This window comes from Vanessa cardui, chromosome 4 (assembly GCF_905220365.1).
Source record: "Vanessa cardui chromosome 4, ilVanCard2.1, whole genome shotgun sequence".
In the NCBI taxonomy this organism is placed as follows: Eukaryota; Metazoa; Arthropoda; class Insecta; order Lepidoptera; family Nymphalidae; genus Vanessa; species Vanessa cardui.
The window spans coordinates 5892910-5909332 of record NC_061126.1 but is presented as its reverse complement, the minus strand read 5'-3'; the positions used below and the strand labels follow the sequence as shown (position 1 = coordinate 5909332).

General features: G+C 30.7%; 1 protein-coding gene across 11 annotated transcripts in view; it reads left to right on the top strand.

Moving 5' to 3' along the window:
• Positions 1–14844, top strand: part of LOC124544352 (proton channel OtopLc-like) — a 62370-nt gene extending 47526 nt beyond the window's left edge. For all 11 annotated transcript variants that reach the window (XM_047122862.1, XM_047122868.1, XM_047122865.1 and 8 more), the window contains 6 exons: positions 4198–4315; positions 4917–5025; positions 7631–7810; positions 9477–9637; positions 10092–10254; positions 12380–14844. In XM_047122862.1, coding sequence (XP_046978818.1) covers positions 4198–4315; positions 4917–5025; positions 7631–7810; positions 9477–9637; positions 10092–10254; positions 12380–13386 — 1738 coding nt within the window. In that variant the 3' untranslated portion in view covers positions 13387–14844. The remainder of the gene's footprint in view (positions 1–4197; positions 4316–4916; positions 5026–7630; positions 7811–9476; positions 9638–10091; positions 10255–12379) is intronic.
• Positions 14845–16423: the final 1579 nt, after the last annotated feature.

Here is a 16423-nt window from a genome sequence, read left to right as displayed (position 1 = left end):
GACTCCAAATATAACAATAATTATAACTAAATAATATAATCGTTAATCGACTTTTAAGTAGTCTAATATTTTTCATTTTATTTAACTTAGGAAGACTCTAAAAAATATGTTGAATACGCAATTATTTTTATTACTTTTTCGTGCATATTCATTTGTTTTAAAATAGTGTTTTGTTTGAAGTCGGTTTTTCTTTTTGTTAAACTTTTTATTTATTTTTTGATTTTAAGTGAAGCTGATGTTGACTAACTATTTTTTTTAAATATGGATAGATTAAGTTTTCCGTTTATATGAGTCAGAAACTACTTTGAGGACAATTTCAAAGGAAACCTGCGAATAAAGCAAAAATAAACTTTCGAAAATGCGGATTTAATACGTCACGCGGCGTAAACTACAAGGATCCCTCGAAAGAGCTGTAATCGAACTCAGCAAAAAAACTTTGAAAAAGATAAACTATATTTCGTACATCATATGACATCACATCACATACACAAAGTTTGATTAAAGATAGTAAGAAATTCTGCCCCATATCGCACTCTAACCGCGAGCCGTATAGGAGTTCCATCACTACATAGTATAAAACAAAGTCGCTTTCTCTGTCCCTATATATTTAAATCTACGCAACGGATTTTGATGCGGTTTTTTTTAAAAGATAGTGTGATTCAAGGGGAAGGTTTGTGTATATAATACATGAACAATATAGTAAAGAAACACTGATAATTTTAGAAGTTTGCGATGTGATGTCGTAAATAAACAAATTCTGTAGTATATTTAGTATCAGTATTGCACCCGTGCGAAGCCGGGGTGGGTAGCTAGTTGATTATAATATTCGACTATGATAATTACATAAACATAACCACATTACGGAAGGTGACTCAAATATCCAAATAACCTATAAATAAAATATTCGACTGAGTATCGCTAACGTGCTCCTCAGAATTGTTCCGTTCTCTTCCGTTCCGTTATTTTGTCATGGATCCTGTGCTCAGAACCTTACCAAACTTTCACCAAATTATCCTTGAAGTATATATTTTATAATAAAAAAAGAATTATAAAAATTGGTTCACGTGATTTTCAGTTATTCACCTATTTGTCGCGCATATACATAATGCAAATTTAAGACTTATGTCGTTTTCATATGGATACCATCATCGGAAAAAAAAAAAACTGGTACCTCACGGGAAGCACTACCTTTCAAACAAAAAAAAAATTATCAAAATCGGTCCACCCAGTGAAAAGTTATGAGGTAACAAACATAAAAAAAAAATACAGACGAATTGATAACCTCCTCCCTTTGGAAGTCGGTTGAAAACTTAAGATACTTTTTTAAAAATATAGTAGACAATTTTTATCGATTTCGGTTATGGTTTCGGATAGAATTTTATTTCGGATATCCGATAGTTTCGGTTACCCTTATAGAGCTCCATAACATCCTTGCTATACAAGATCACGCCACGTTCCATGGTGACGAAAACTTTAACGGGTAATAACGCGAACAGTAGTTGGTAGTACTATAAATATTTAGATTTAAGTATTGCTCGAATTAATAAGCAAACAAAATGAATACATTAGCATTTTCAGATATCAATTCGTGTGAGGTTTTAATAATTTATCTATATTAATATTGTAAATGTTAAAGTAACTCTCTCTGTCTGTCTGTCTGTCAGTCGTTCTTTCATGATAAAACCCATGAACCGAATTTGATGAAATTTAGTATGAGGCAAACTTAAATAGATATAAAAAATAATATGAGACAACATCACATACATTACTCTGATCCCAATGTAAGTAGCTGAAGCCCTTGTGTTATGGGAATCAAAGGTAACGACGGTTCCACAAACACCCAGACCCAAGACAACATAGAAAACGAATGGTAATCTACATCGGATCGGCCGGGAATCGAACCCAGGACCTCAGAGTGGCGTACCCATGAAAACCGGTGTACACACCACTCGACCATAGAGGTCGTAAAACTTGAACTCCGAGAAAGGACATAGGCTACTTTTTTAGTTAAAACATGATAACAAAAATCTAAAACGCGAGCTAAGCCACGGGCGAAAAATAGTTTAATTTAAATTGTAGAAGAGCTCTTTGATTCTCAATAATAAGATGAAAACGACGAAACTGCTCATTTATAATTTCCGTAGCACGCTCGTTTTCATTCAACGTTTTATGTAAATTAATGTTGAGACTCTGAGAAAAATTCATTAATTTTATGTACTTCAACGAGAGCTCTGAAAACTGAAACTGCTTGACCGGTGATAGCATTAGTTTAAGATTAATTTTATTTAAATTGTGAAAAGATGATCGCATCACATCAAAATTCATTTTATAATGAAAATGCTGAAACTTAAGCTGAACTGAAAGGACAAGAAGTTTTTCAGCCTTCGAGGGTGAAAAAGAGTCATTTCGTCCTTAAACTTGTAACAAATTTCACAAAAATCGATTCAGTAGATTATCTCTGAACAGACGGACAAACATTTGGCGTTACATCGCGTTTAAAATATTAGTTCAGGTTATGTATGCGACAGTCACAATTAAACAGAATATGTGATAAGATTTAAGTAACTCTATATTATAATATGGAAGAGTGATGTCTCCCTCCGTCATACTCAATGATGATGGTACCATTGTTGTTTCTATTCAAAATAAACTATTTCTTTTTTCTAAGATTGAACATAGGAACGATTATAAAAAAAAATATTTGTATAGTTCAATCCAAATCAGGTGGGCGATGCAATGTACTTCTTGCTAGGTTAAAAAATAATAAAGGGTAGCATTTACCTTTCTCTTTTTTATATTTTACCATGAACTATTTACTATGAAAAACTAGAATATAACAAGCAGTTAGAAAACTGTATTCAATATGTTAGTGATTAATTTTACTTTTATTTTATTAATTTTATCGAGAGCATTCATTTGAAATGTTTAAAGGAAACAAGTATTACAATAATACATATAGATCTGGTTGTGTCCCGCCACGTGAAATAATCAGCGTTTAATAAATTTAATATAATTTGTATTTTGGTGCTATTTTTAAACTAGTATTATAATCTCATGCACTCCGATACTCTTGCACTTACCGGGGCATCTTAAGTGACATGATCTATACGTCAAGATGTACATTGCGGTGCTAACTTATAATGTAATAACTCTGTACATTACAGCAGCGCGCATTGAAATAAACAATATCAATGTACAGTCTTTCATTGTTTGTTGTACTAAGAATTTAATCAACTAATTTCAATAAACAGAGCGACCGAATTAATTCCACTTTAAAAGCAAATAGTATCATGTTTCCTATGTTTATCTCGTATAATAGAATTACACTAGTTTATTGTTTAACATATAGTGTGTATGTACACAATAATTTTGTAGTATGTGTTAATTTTATAATAATCTTGCCAAAATTTATATCTTTTTAAAATGTTACATTGCTTCAAAAATCAAAAAATCCTTATTCATAAAATAACTTTAGAATCTTCATGCTACTGAATGAAATGTAAGACTAGTAAGGAATATAGATTCCGAGACCAAGAAGAATCGACAAGAAAGTAAAGTCGTAATAAAGTACATTAATATAAAAAATAAATGTAGTAACCCATATATGAACAATATAACAAAACATTAACAATAACAGAGGCCAATTAAATTTATATAAATCCTGCCATGAAATTAAATTAAAAATAACTGTGATATCGTATTATCGTGTGAACAGTACTCATTATTGAAATTTGAAACAATAATATGATAAATATCATAATATTGTACAGGATTATAATCCAACAAAAAAGCTTTAATTCCATCATTTTAAAAAATAACTAAAGTAATCATCTGTCATCGTCCCTCTGTGTTCTAAAGGCCTCTTCTACCTATTAAGGAGTAGGTTTGATTCTTACTTCACCCTGCTATTCCAATGCGGGTAAGTACACATGGTTCCTCGTGACGTCTTCCTTAATAGCTAAAAAGATGAATTATAAATACTTACAACAATAATTGTATAGGATTTATGACCTATCATTGGATACTTAGTATTTATAATCAAGGTTTAAATGCTAGTTGTTATAGTAAGCGTATTTATTATAATGTATGTTTACCAACGAATGCCTATTTGTGATATTATTTACCTTATACCTTTTGTTAAAAGTGTCATTGCTGTATAATATATTTTTAATATATTTTTTATATTTTTGTTAACAGAGGGGATGCACTCGCGACGACCCTTTCGGCGTTGTATGGGAAACTCTTGGTTGTGATGGGAGTTGCGTTTCCAATGGCCGAAGTCATCTCAACGTACATACCACCATCTTTTTATGAGGTAAGTTTTATGGTAATACAAATACATTGTTAAATGGTCAATTTGATATAACCGATGATGAATATATTCCAAAAACTTCTAATATTATTTTATAGATAGATAACTGTACTAAAAAGCTAAGTAAAATTTATTTTTTTCTACTAAGAAAGACTTTGAGCTGGTTCTAAATTATAAAAGCGAATTGGATTGTTGGATAATCATTTACTGGAACTTCTTTAATACCTTTTAACCTTACATAGCTTATACATTACTTTTCTTCGACAAACAAATATATAAGGCGTGTTAAAAAAACTGATCTTTCTGTGCATCTCTATTAAATTATGGCCAGCGAATTCATTATTTCATTTAGGTCTCACTAAATTCAATTCACCACCAATTTTTTTCCCTAGTTTTACATAGGTATTTAAGACTCCTCTTCCTTTTACTTATTTTCAATAATAATGAAAGTTATTTATATTTTTTTATATTAGACATTATTATTTAAAACTGTTATGTGACGATATCTTTCTCGTTACTGTCACTAGTTATAAGTAAGTTTTCCTTGTTTAATAATGCTATGTATTGTTTAGAATCAGATACAAATGTTTAATTTTGTCGGCAGGGTTTTTATCTGTACCTGTATATCGGCAGTATGGTGTTCCTTCTATACATGTATGCTGCTCTGCTCCGAGACAGATCCCGCTCCGCAGCTGACACCGCTGTCGTTGCTAGTGAGTTGTTTTATTTCATGTACGAAGCATTTTTTTTAACATTTAAATACTAAGAATCTTCTCCTGGATTTCAAAAGAAATTCAAAGGTATTTGAATCATATTATGTAGTAAGCGTACTTGTTATCTTCATAATGAACTTTTTCTTACTACATTAATGTGTATCTTTTATTAATTAATAACGAATAATGAAAATATTGTTTTTACTTGGTGGTAGGGCTTTGTGCTAGCCCGCCTGGGTAGGTACCACCCACTCATCAAATATTCTACCGCTAAGCAACAGTACGCAGTATTGTTGTGTTCCGTTTTGAAGGGTGAGTGAGCCAGTGTAACTACCGGCACAAGGGACTTAGCATCTTAGTTCCCAAGGTTGGTGGCGCATTGACGATGTAAGGAATAGTTAATATTTCTTACAGCGTCATTGTCTATGGGTGATGGTGACCACTTACCATCAGATGGCCCATATGCTCGTTCGCCAACCTATTCCATAAAAAAAATATTGTAGGAAGACTATATGTGTGTTTAGTTTCGTCATTGTTTTGGGCTTAAATGTTTAAACAAACTTACTCGGATATTAATTTGAAATGCACTTCGTTAAGACGGCAAACATGTTCAGCGAGCGTTTGACACTTTGTACAAAAAGAATGATTTCAAGTTGTTTATTTATCAAATTAAACTCCTAATGAGAAACTCTGATTTTATTACTCTGATAATCAGAATATACGTCTTTAATTCAGAGTAACATTTAGTTAATACACTCATTTTATTGATGATTAACCGATCTTGATAAAGTAAAATTTATTTTACAAAGCCCAAAATGAAGACTAAAGAAAATCTTATTTTTCGAAGCCGGCTCACTAATTACCTCTTACGAGTCTGGAGGTTTTAAAAAGAAATGAGCGTTGCTTGTTAATTAAGCGATTCTTACAAAATTATCTTGCAGGGAAGTGTTTAAAACCTTAGATTTGGGCTTAAATTGTTGAATCGGGGTAAACATGAATATAGCCTCAACTCTATAATAATAAATTCAATACATTTTTACATGCCTCTAATTTAAAATTTAATTGTAATCTATGGTATAATATATTGATAAAATAGCACAGGACAGAGTGAAAAAAATTGTCTGTGACATTTTATTTTTTAAACTATTAATAATGAATTGTGCGTGAATTAATACCCATTTAATCACTGCCTGGATTTTCGTACCATCATAACAACACTAAATTATAATGTGCTTCATTAGTGTTTATAATTTATTTTGTGCTGAACGGTGATGGAAAACATCGCGATAAAACTTGCATGAGCCTAATTTCCGTAAAATTCTACTACATGAGTATGCATTAACCCGTATTTGAGCAACGTAGTAAAATAAGCTCCTAACCTTCTTAAAAAGCAAAGATACGGGTCATTTAATAACTGTTAATTTTCAAATTTAGAAAATATATATTATCTTTAGATATTGTATTATCAACCGTAAAAATCCTTGACGGTTCGTCAATTCAATTTTGCGTCTCAAAGAGACTTGCATTTTATATATCCTTATTTAAAAAACATTCGCAAAACCCAATGAAACACTTTTGTCATGAATAAAACAAACCGTTCGCGGACAGGATCTCATCTTAAAAGCTAATAAAAATGTATACAAATACTATATAGATAAAAGTAACTTTGTCTTCCTGTAAGGCTTACGCGACTATGAAATAAATAAAATTCAAGCAAAATACAGTGTTTTTAATAGTTTATCTGATGTCAAAAAAAGTATCGATTAAAAAATCTCTGACAAAAAAAATGAATGCAAGTAAAATCGTATGTGAGTGTATGAATTGTTTATGTAAAAACATTTTGCAGACGGAAAAATTTCAATCCGCTTTGTAGTAAGCTGTTTCTGGCAGAACAAAGCGTTGACATGAGACAAAAGATTATTATATTCTTTCCTGATGTTTTCGTTTACTTGAGTAAACGTATTTTAATATATTCATCGTTTCATATGGTATTTGCGTCTAAATATTCCCTCGTCCTTATAAAGGAATTGAATAAAATAATTTCAAGCAAAATATGAAATTCTAAATCCAAAATAATGAATGGCTCTTGACTGACAAGGAGATAAATACGTGTTCAAGTGGCGATATGAATTTAATTCTATTTTTATTTGTCTTGTGTTTGATATAAAATAAAATATAATTGATGATAGACTTGTTTTTAAATAAATACTTAAAGAAAGGTTCTAATCCATAGTTCTTCTATGAGAATTGTGTAATGCTGTGAATTTGAAATTTGTTCTAAATTTAAAAGTTCTAATAGACTTTCTATCTCTCTCTACACAAGAGTATTTAATGTATTTCAATATTTATTTCTGAAATAGTTTGCATTAACATGTAAACTGTTATATACTAATATATTGTAATATAGTTTAATTATAATTTTAGCTGAAGATGTATTTGTAGTTGAACTTTATTAAGATTATCATTATGATTACTCTCCCTTTCGCACTAATTTGAAATTCACTTGATTTTAACATAGGGAAAAAGGCAATATATCTAATGTCATTTATTTTATTCGTTAAAGCATTCATATAGCTTAAAAATAAATAAAACCAACTTCATTTAGAATCAGACTCGAGTTCATCTCCATCGGAATCCGACTCGTGTTCATCCCGGACGGAGCGCAGCAACACCACAGCCACGCATGTGCAACCGCAGCTGGCCGCTAAGCGGTTGTCGCTGGGATTCGCCCTCGCCACACGCACACATCACTACGGTAGCTTCTATTTGAGGATGGGCGCAGTTGGTAAGTTATAAATCTTAAAAGTAGTTACATAAATTATCTAATAAAAGTGTAAAGCTATAAATAGACGATAGTATAAAAATCTGGAGTTTTATACCTAGAGAATTTATCGTAAAACTATTTTAATTTGGTATTCTAGTAACCCTAAATACTTTACGATCACAAAACTATAGTCTGTAATTGCTACAGGATAAATATTTTATACAAAATTATAAAATATTTGTAACGATATAATATATTTTTTGTTGACTTGATCAGTAATTACCTATCAACATCTGTTCTTCGCCAAATGTGTGTCGGTAGATTACAATCAACATTTTATGAATACGCTCACACGCGTTTATTAAATAAGGCAAATAAATGTTAATATTAAATAACAAACAAACATTTCACTGCCTGAAAACATTATTTCAAGAACGTTAAATAAATAAAATTTAAACGACCTTCAGAAGTTAGGGCTCAAAATTTTCAAGGACTTTTATCACCAGCCTTGATAAGGAAAAGTTATTGTATTCATTACGTATTGAATTAAACGGAACGTAATTTACTTAACAACACGAAAACACTTTATTCTTTGTTTCGTTAAATAAATTAAACAGATTTCGTGTTGTTTCTTAAGAATTATGATAGTAAATAAACAAATCGAAATAATTAAATAGTTAGTGATGATCATTAAAAAATAAATTAAAAAAAGTTTTATTTTTAATAACAAAATTTTGCCAACAGCTACTACCGAACTATTTTCAAATAATTATTTGAACTGCGTTATAAGTTCGCCGAACAAACAAACAGAGCTAAATCAATTTTTAATTAAACACATGCTAAGCAATGTTTATGAGCAATTGTTTCCTTTATATTTTGTACAGCAATGATACAACAGTTTGTTTTCAACTGGGCTTAAGAAGTCCTTGATTATTTTTATGTCAACATTTTATACGAATAAAAAAGTTTTCTTATTCAACTTTAACTTTGAATGGAAAATAACTGTGTTAGTAGTAGGAATAACAATTCGCATTGTGTAGAGTATTATTTTTCATTTTGCTGTTATGGTTCTCTATGTTTCATTATTATACCTTTACAAAGTAGGCTAAGTGGACGCTCAGAAAGGCCGTTTGCTTATTTTCTTTTTAACTCCGGGCGCTGGAACTGTAAGAGAATTCTAAAAGAGATAAAACAACGTTTGCAATTCAACTTTTCATTCAGTTGTCTACGCTTAGAATAATAAATAGTGTTGAGGTGCTGACGTATGTGTGTTACGTTTAACGTACTTAAGTATTAAGAGATTTTATCTCTGCGACTTGTCTTATATGAATTATTCAATGTCTCAGGATTACAGAAAAGTTTAGATGATGTTGTCTTGAGCCAACCCGTATAGTCCGTTTACTGTTATTTATGAGTCTTTAACTCGCAAACAAGCTATCTGAATTATAGTTAACTTTATCCTGTTTAATGGACCCTTTTAAATATTTGTCTATACGTTGGATATATTAATAATAATTACGATTATCGTTGAAATATTCTATATTATGTATAACTGTTTTCATATGTATATTGATAAATATACGCACTTTTAGTATATATTTTTGCACTTTTATTTAGAAAGTATACATATATTGGGTATTTAGAAGTTACAAGATATTTCTTTATGTTTTTTTTGTTTGTTTAATAGCATTCGGCATCGGTTCAATGATTTACTCGGGTCTGGAGTTTGGGCAGTATTGGGAGCTCGAGAGGAATACGAATTGCCACAATGTCCTGCTTGCTCTGACGCCCGCCACGCGAATGGCCTTCATATTTATACAGATGTACTTCATCTTTCTCAACAATGAGGTTAGAAAAAGTTACATCACTTTTTTTATAACAACTAAGTCTAATTGGAATATTGCTGCCCTTTTTTGTAACAGAACTCTTGTCCTTATTTAATTTTTAACCATTTGTATTACTTGTTCCTAACCCACTGAAAAAAATGTAATCATATTTGAATTTAAAAGATAAAATTACAAAAATAACCAACGATTGGTCAAAGTGTGCAGCTAAATTATTGTTAATGCTGTTATATATTGAAATATAATGGAATAGTGTATGAATTCAACATTGTAACAATTATAAAATGACAAAAATAATGTCTGGGAGAGTTGGTCAAAACGTACAACTCTTTGAGTCAGCTAAGTGCTAGTCTACTCCACCTAGTCTGGTCTGTATCAATTTTATTAAGTAGAGCAAAAAGACTAGCTTTTAAAATCACCTTTATTATTTTCTAATTTGCCATATAAATGTTTTTCAGATGAAAGTATACAAACATAAGATAGTGGCCCGTTTTGGCCTCATGCACATGGTGGGCACTAACCTTAGCGTCTGGCTCAACGTGCTTGTTCAGGAGACAAAACACGAAATACTGACATTTTACGACCCTGAGAACAAAACAATTGGCATCTCCCATCGTCTTGGTAAGTTTATTTTACCTGTCATTTTGTTAGAACGGCTACATCTTGTAAAGAACCTAGTATCATTACACGGTAAGCTTCTGTGTTTATTTGATTTCAAATCACGCATTTAACGCGATGACATGATTTGAAAATAAAGCCCTCGACTATTATAAAGTGTTTTGTAAATTGCTATATATTTATTTTTTAGAATATCAGAACAAATTCATTGCAACATATAAAGTGAAGATATTGTTGACTATTTAAAAAATGAATGGATTTTGTAACAGTAAAATTTTGTTGTACGAGAACTTGATTTATGTAATATATTTTAAATGAAATATTTTTGTCACAACGTAATTAGACCAATTCAGTACTTTTTAGCAATTCCCACAATTATATTGCTTTATAGCACATTAAAAAAAACAATCATAATTTTTTAACAAACACTGTTTTTTTCAATAATCAGTACTATAAATATCAATATATAAATACTAGGTTGTATAAAATGGATATTGAATATCCCTTTGTGAAAGATACGCGATATTTTCCACACGAATAAAATACGTAAAAACAAAAAGGTTCGTTGCGGAATAAATATTTTAATATTACGTGTCTCACGATTATACATGACTGTTTCATACGTATTAAGTTTACTTGTTATGGAAAAAAATATGCATATAATTATAACTATTGTAATCCACTTGGATTTCAATAATTAAACAACTACAGTTTGGCTGATTGGTTGATTATTATGTCAACGCTTTGTCATAAGAAGTCTTCGGTTGTCGTCTTTATAAATATACATATTCAAAATCAGACTCGGAATTCGGAATCACGAACAAACATTCAAGCCCTTCGGCTTTAAAATATTAGTTTATATATAACGAAACTATGCTAAACAATGCACTATCAATGAAAAACTTAAACAAGTTTATTCCAACAATGATACTGACGTAATTGAAATAAATATTTTACCAATTATTGCTAAAAACAGCAGAATGGGTAAATTCGAGCTATCATAATTAATTACTACTGTCGAAACGCTGAGTGTAAAATTGTTACCAGAACGGACAGTAGTCACGCTAAAATATATCCTGTGACAGTATTATATATCTCACGCTTATTTCGTTTATTTCCTTTGTGTACTGTTAATTGAATTAATTATGATTGAACGCTGCTGTATAACGTAGTGATGTCGGAGAGTTCGCTTCGATGATTCGATTTATTAGTTCCTGCAATTTATAAGCTATTTTCTGATATCCTGAGATAACTTGTTCAATAATATAATATCGCATTATATGCGTAAAAATTCGAAAAATATATTTACATTTTAAAACAAAAAACAAGATTCCAAATTTCAGTTGGACATATAAAACAAATAATGCAACGTCTTTATGCGCAAAAGCTATCATAAAAAAGCTGTTTACTGGCTGTTTGTTATCAGAATCAAATCTGACCAATTACAGAGTTCCACTTATGTAAGCCCAGTTAACAATTTTAAACCGCTAACACAGTACGCTTAACGTTTCCATAAACAGGCTAACCTCATTTTTTATGTACTACCCCTACCGAGTAATTTTCCTTCACGCGAACCTTTGTTTCAATTTATTTCTGTTTGACCCAGCTTATTAACTATGTACGTAGGTAGATACAAGGTTTTAATGAAATTCGTTGCGAGTTTACATGTTTAAGAATAAAATAAATGATTTTAATTTGTGGAAACCATTGTTATGGGTAGGCATGTTTCCGAACAATGTTGATAGCATTCTTGTCAATGTTGACCTCAAATGGAATTCTGCCCTAAATTCTTGCGTGAGTTTCGAGATCGATAATAGATACTCCTAATTCCTAACGGGGTCTTCTATGTTATTGCTTGAAAAATATTTCTAATAGCTAAAGTGCTATAATCCATATCTATAAATCTTTTTTACATTGAGTTATGAAAGAAATTTACTGCATCATGTCAAGTCAAGTTTTAATTGGGCTTTCCTATCTGATTAATTTGAAAATGAATAAATATATTAGAACCTTTTTGAATAAAAAAAATAGTTTTATTTTTGTAAGATTAGACTAATTGGAATAAGATTATAATAATTAGAGTAATTGGAAACATTGATATAAAACGATTACTTTTTTATATTTTCAGCATTTCAAAAGGCATTTGCATCGTTGGCGACTGAAGTTCCACCATCTCATCCAGCAGCAGCGCATTTGCGAGTACCTCGAGGACTGAAAGGACCTCATCATATTTTCGAATGCCGTCGAACGAACATCATGGGCTCATTGGTCCAAGACGCTTCGCCGTTCCTTTTTCCGTGCACAATAGAATACTCTCTCATCTGTGCAGCCATACTATATGTTATGTGGAAAAACATATCTAAGTATCCATCGAAAGATGTTGCAGAAGCAATAGCCAAAGCTCGACTCTTAGAAGGATTGGCTTACAAGAAATCACCTCATTTATACAGCGTCGACTGCGCTAGAGCTCATAAAGGTTTATTTTTTGGAATATTAGTATTAGTTCTTACTATCATATCGCTCATTTTGTTCTTCGTTCTGATTTCAAGAAAAGAATATGCTACTCTAGCGGTGGTCGAAGTAAATGTTTGCGAACTGGTTTTATATGCAATGACGACATTTGCCAGCTTAGCGGGAATGGTATGCGTTCGGAACCTGAAGTACGATGGAAACAGGAATTTGGAACTCGACAACATCCTCCTCGTCGGAGCTCAAACCGGAATGTTCATTTATGGAACGTTCACGATCATCGGGGGACATTTTACAATCGAAAAGAATACAATACTTATATTGATAACGGCTCTATCGTCACTGGTCCAGACCACATGCCAGACGATGTTTATATTGGACGCCAGTCGGAGATCAGCAAAAACTCCGGAGCAATTACGCAAAAAACCGGGAAGGGAAATTGTAACGTTCCTACTCGTGACCAACTTGGCAATGTGGGCTATTAATACTCTGGAGAAATCTAGGGCAGAGTCACATCCTGTTCAATTGCATTTCTACGGCCTCTGGGCATGGACGATCATAACGCACGTTTCGATGCCTCTGGCGATATTTTACCGATTCCACTCGACGGTGTGCTTGTGTGAAATATGGAAGAGGGCGTACAAAATGAAACCCGCTTACATGTAGCGAACGGCGCCAAAGATTTGTATCGAATCATGTTACTTTTGATCTGAACTATGACACTGAACGTAGACAAGTGGCGTAGATAGATGTTAGTGCCATAAAGTATATAGATATTTGTATAGGAATAAAGTCGTGTAAGAGTATCGAATATTAACTACCCTGAGATGAAACCGTACATCATTTGTTTATACATGGTGTGCACTTAAACTAGCGCTTGTATTTGTTCTGAAGTTGACTGCTATAATGTTAAGTTATTGTATTTAGATATTTTAATGTGTTATTTATTTGTAGCTCTATGAAACGCTTTAACTATCTTAGCGGATGTATGTTGATAATTGATGCAGTATTTCTCAATTAGACGGGTTGGATTAATTATATTACTTTTAGCGCTTAATGTTTTTGATGTTGTTTTCTTCATTTTTATCGTTATTAGTGGATGAGTAATAAAATCCTTGTGTTCATTTTGTCACACTATTTAGGTAAACTTAGAATAATTAGCGTAGAGACGTATCTAGGCGTTTAGATATCTTCACATTCCACATACATTACAGATTAACTGTATAACATTTATTGTCATGCATTCACGTTTCAAATAAAGAGTCTTCCAATAGGTTATTTTGTAAATCACCTTCACATATTTTAACTTTCATCTTTGCTTTATAATTGTCAAACATAACTAATGTATTGTGCTTGTGTCCTTATTTATATCTTTTAATATTAAATTCATTTTACGCAAAAAACTGTAATTAATATCACAATAAATATCATTTCAATAATATTTATTTAAGCTGTAAGATATTTTAAAGGACACACGCGAACTTTTATTAGGTACAGTGGGAACAATAATATCGACCTAATAATATTTTTTCGAAAGCTTTTGATTAAAAGTATATGTAGTGATTTTTGTATTCAATCGATCGGAAATCGGTTCAGTCTGATCAGATAGATTTTGTAGCGATATTTTTGCGATATAAATGTAGTGTCAGTATTTTGGATAAATTTATAAAAACGTAGCAATACCTACTCGAATGGACCCAGTAGTTAGGCGGAAAGTGACACCAAGTTTTATATAATCTGTAGGAAATATTGGAGCTTATGAAATAGTTACGTGACATTTTTCGATAAATTAGAAACACCAATTTTATAGCGAATAGTCTCAATTATTTCGTCCAGTTTTACTTTTATATATTTTATATTCAACGTAAAATTATTCAGTATTAATGGTTCTGCCTTTATAATGTTAGATTCATAGGTCATTCGACGATTCGTTCCGTATTTGATAATTGTAATAATATTATGTCTTGAAAAATAAGTAGGACTTGGCTGATATAAATTTATGGCTCAGTTTCTTCCATACGTCTTCATTTTCCTTTAAGTACAATGTGTTCACACTTTCAAATATTTATTTCGTTAGCTTTAAATATATAATCATCTTGAATGATTCGATTTTTGCTTGTATAATTTCAATCATTTAAAAAAATATATATTATTCAAAACTATAACCGTAATTAAACAATTTCGATGTTATTTTTGTATGTGTATTCCTATAAATAAAGCGATGTTAATATAATTTATGATGATGCTGATTTTTATTGAAAACTGAAGATGAAAGAGGGCCATGGATTTATTGATTGATATACTTATTATCAAATTTTTTAAACATATACATAAATTTGAACTAAAACTGAATATTCATTGCTCAATTTTCTTGTATGATATTTAGCTTTCTGTCTTTTAAGCAAATTAATAACTTTTACTTGCATTTTTTTAACTTTTTATAATATTTATCAACTACAATCGGTACAATAGTATATTTAGTGGAAAAAGTTATTAATAATATATTTGTAGTTTCTTTGTAAGAATCTTTATAATTTACAAGCATAAAGCTACAATGTCTTAGTTTAAAACGAGCAAATGTCACTAAGAGATGTTCTTATACTATAATAAAACAGCTTTAAATGAATTTTTATAATAATTTATTTGAAAAGCATTAATTTGCAACAAATATATTTTAATGCTTAAGATTGCAACGCATCGGGCGTTTTATTTATTATAAGCATTTCCGATTGTGTTTAACAGTTATATTATAAGAAATAAATCAATAGCCAGATCTAGTATCTGTATTTATTTATAAAAATAATAAGATTTATTTATTAACTGGAAAGAAATATAAAAATTAGCTGAAAATTAATTATATTGGATTTTTGGTCAACAAATATAAAGTACAGTTGTATATTAACTTGTATTGTATTACAAAATTACTCACCCAGATGTTATATGTACACTATGTTTAATATCAAATTCATACATTTTGGTATTAAATAAAGCAAGCAAGCAAGCTACATTATTAAGTTTCTTATAACAAATGTTTCATATGTTTGTTATTTTACGAAGTTTAAATATTATTAATCTTTTTTTTGTTTTACATGCAACATAGCGAACATTAAGCTACGAGTATGTTATATTGTAAAATATATGTCGCATATTATATTGCTATTATTATTAAATTAACTAAGTATAATTTTCAGTTTGATTAAAATTTGTATTGAAATAATTTTCCAAAATACACCAAATAATGTGTTATGCCTTTTATATTTAAGTCCGAAATTTGTATTATTAAATATTCTCAAACTAATGTGTTAATTTAAAGTGATAGTGATACTAGAGTAAAGTTTTTCGATTATATATTTGTATACTATTTATTTGTTTAGGCGATATTGTGGATAGCTGTAAGAATATCTTCTTGGATGTTTAACGTTTACAAGCAAATAAACTTTCTTGAAATTATCTCGAAATCTTGTTTTAAATATCAAACAACAACAGCCTGTAAATTTCTCACTGCTTTGCTAAGGCCTCCTCTCTCTTCGAGGAGAAGGTTTGTGACATATTCCACCGCGCTGTTCCAATACGGGTTGGTGGAATACACATATGGCAGAATTTCTATGGAATTTGACACATGCTAGTTTCCTCACGATGTTTCCTTCACCAACGAGATCGAGATGATTTATAAACACAAATAAAGCACATGAATATTTAGAGG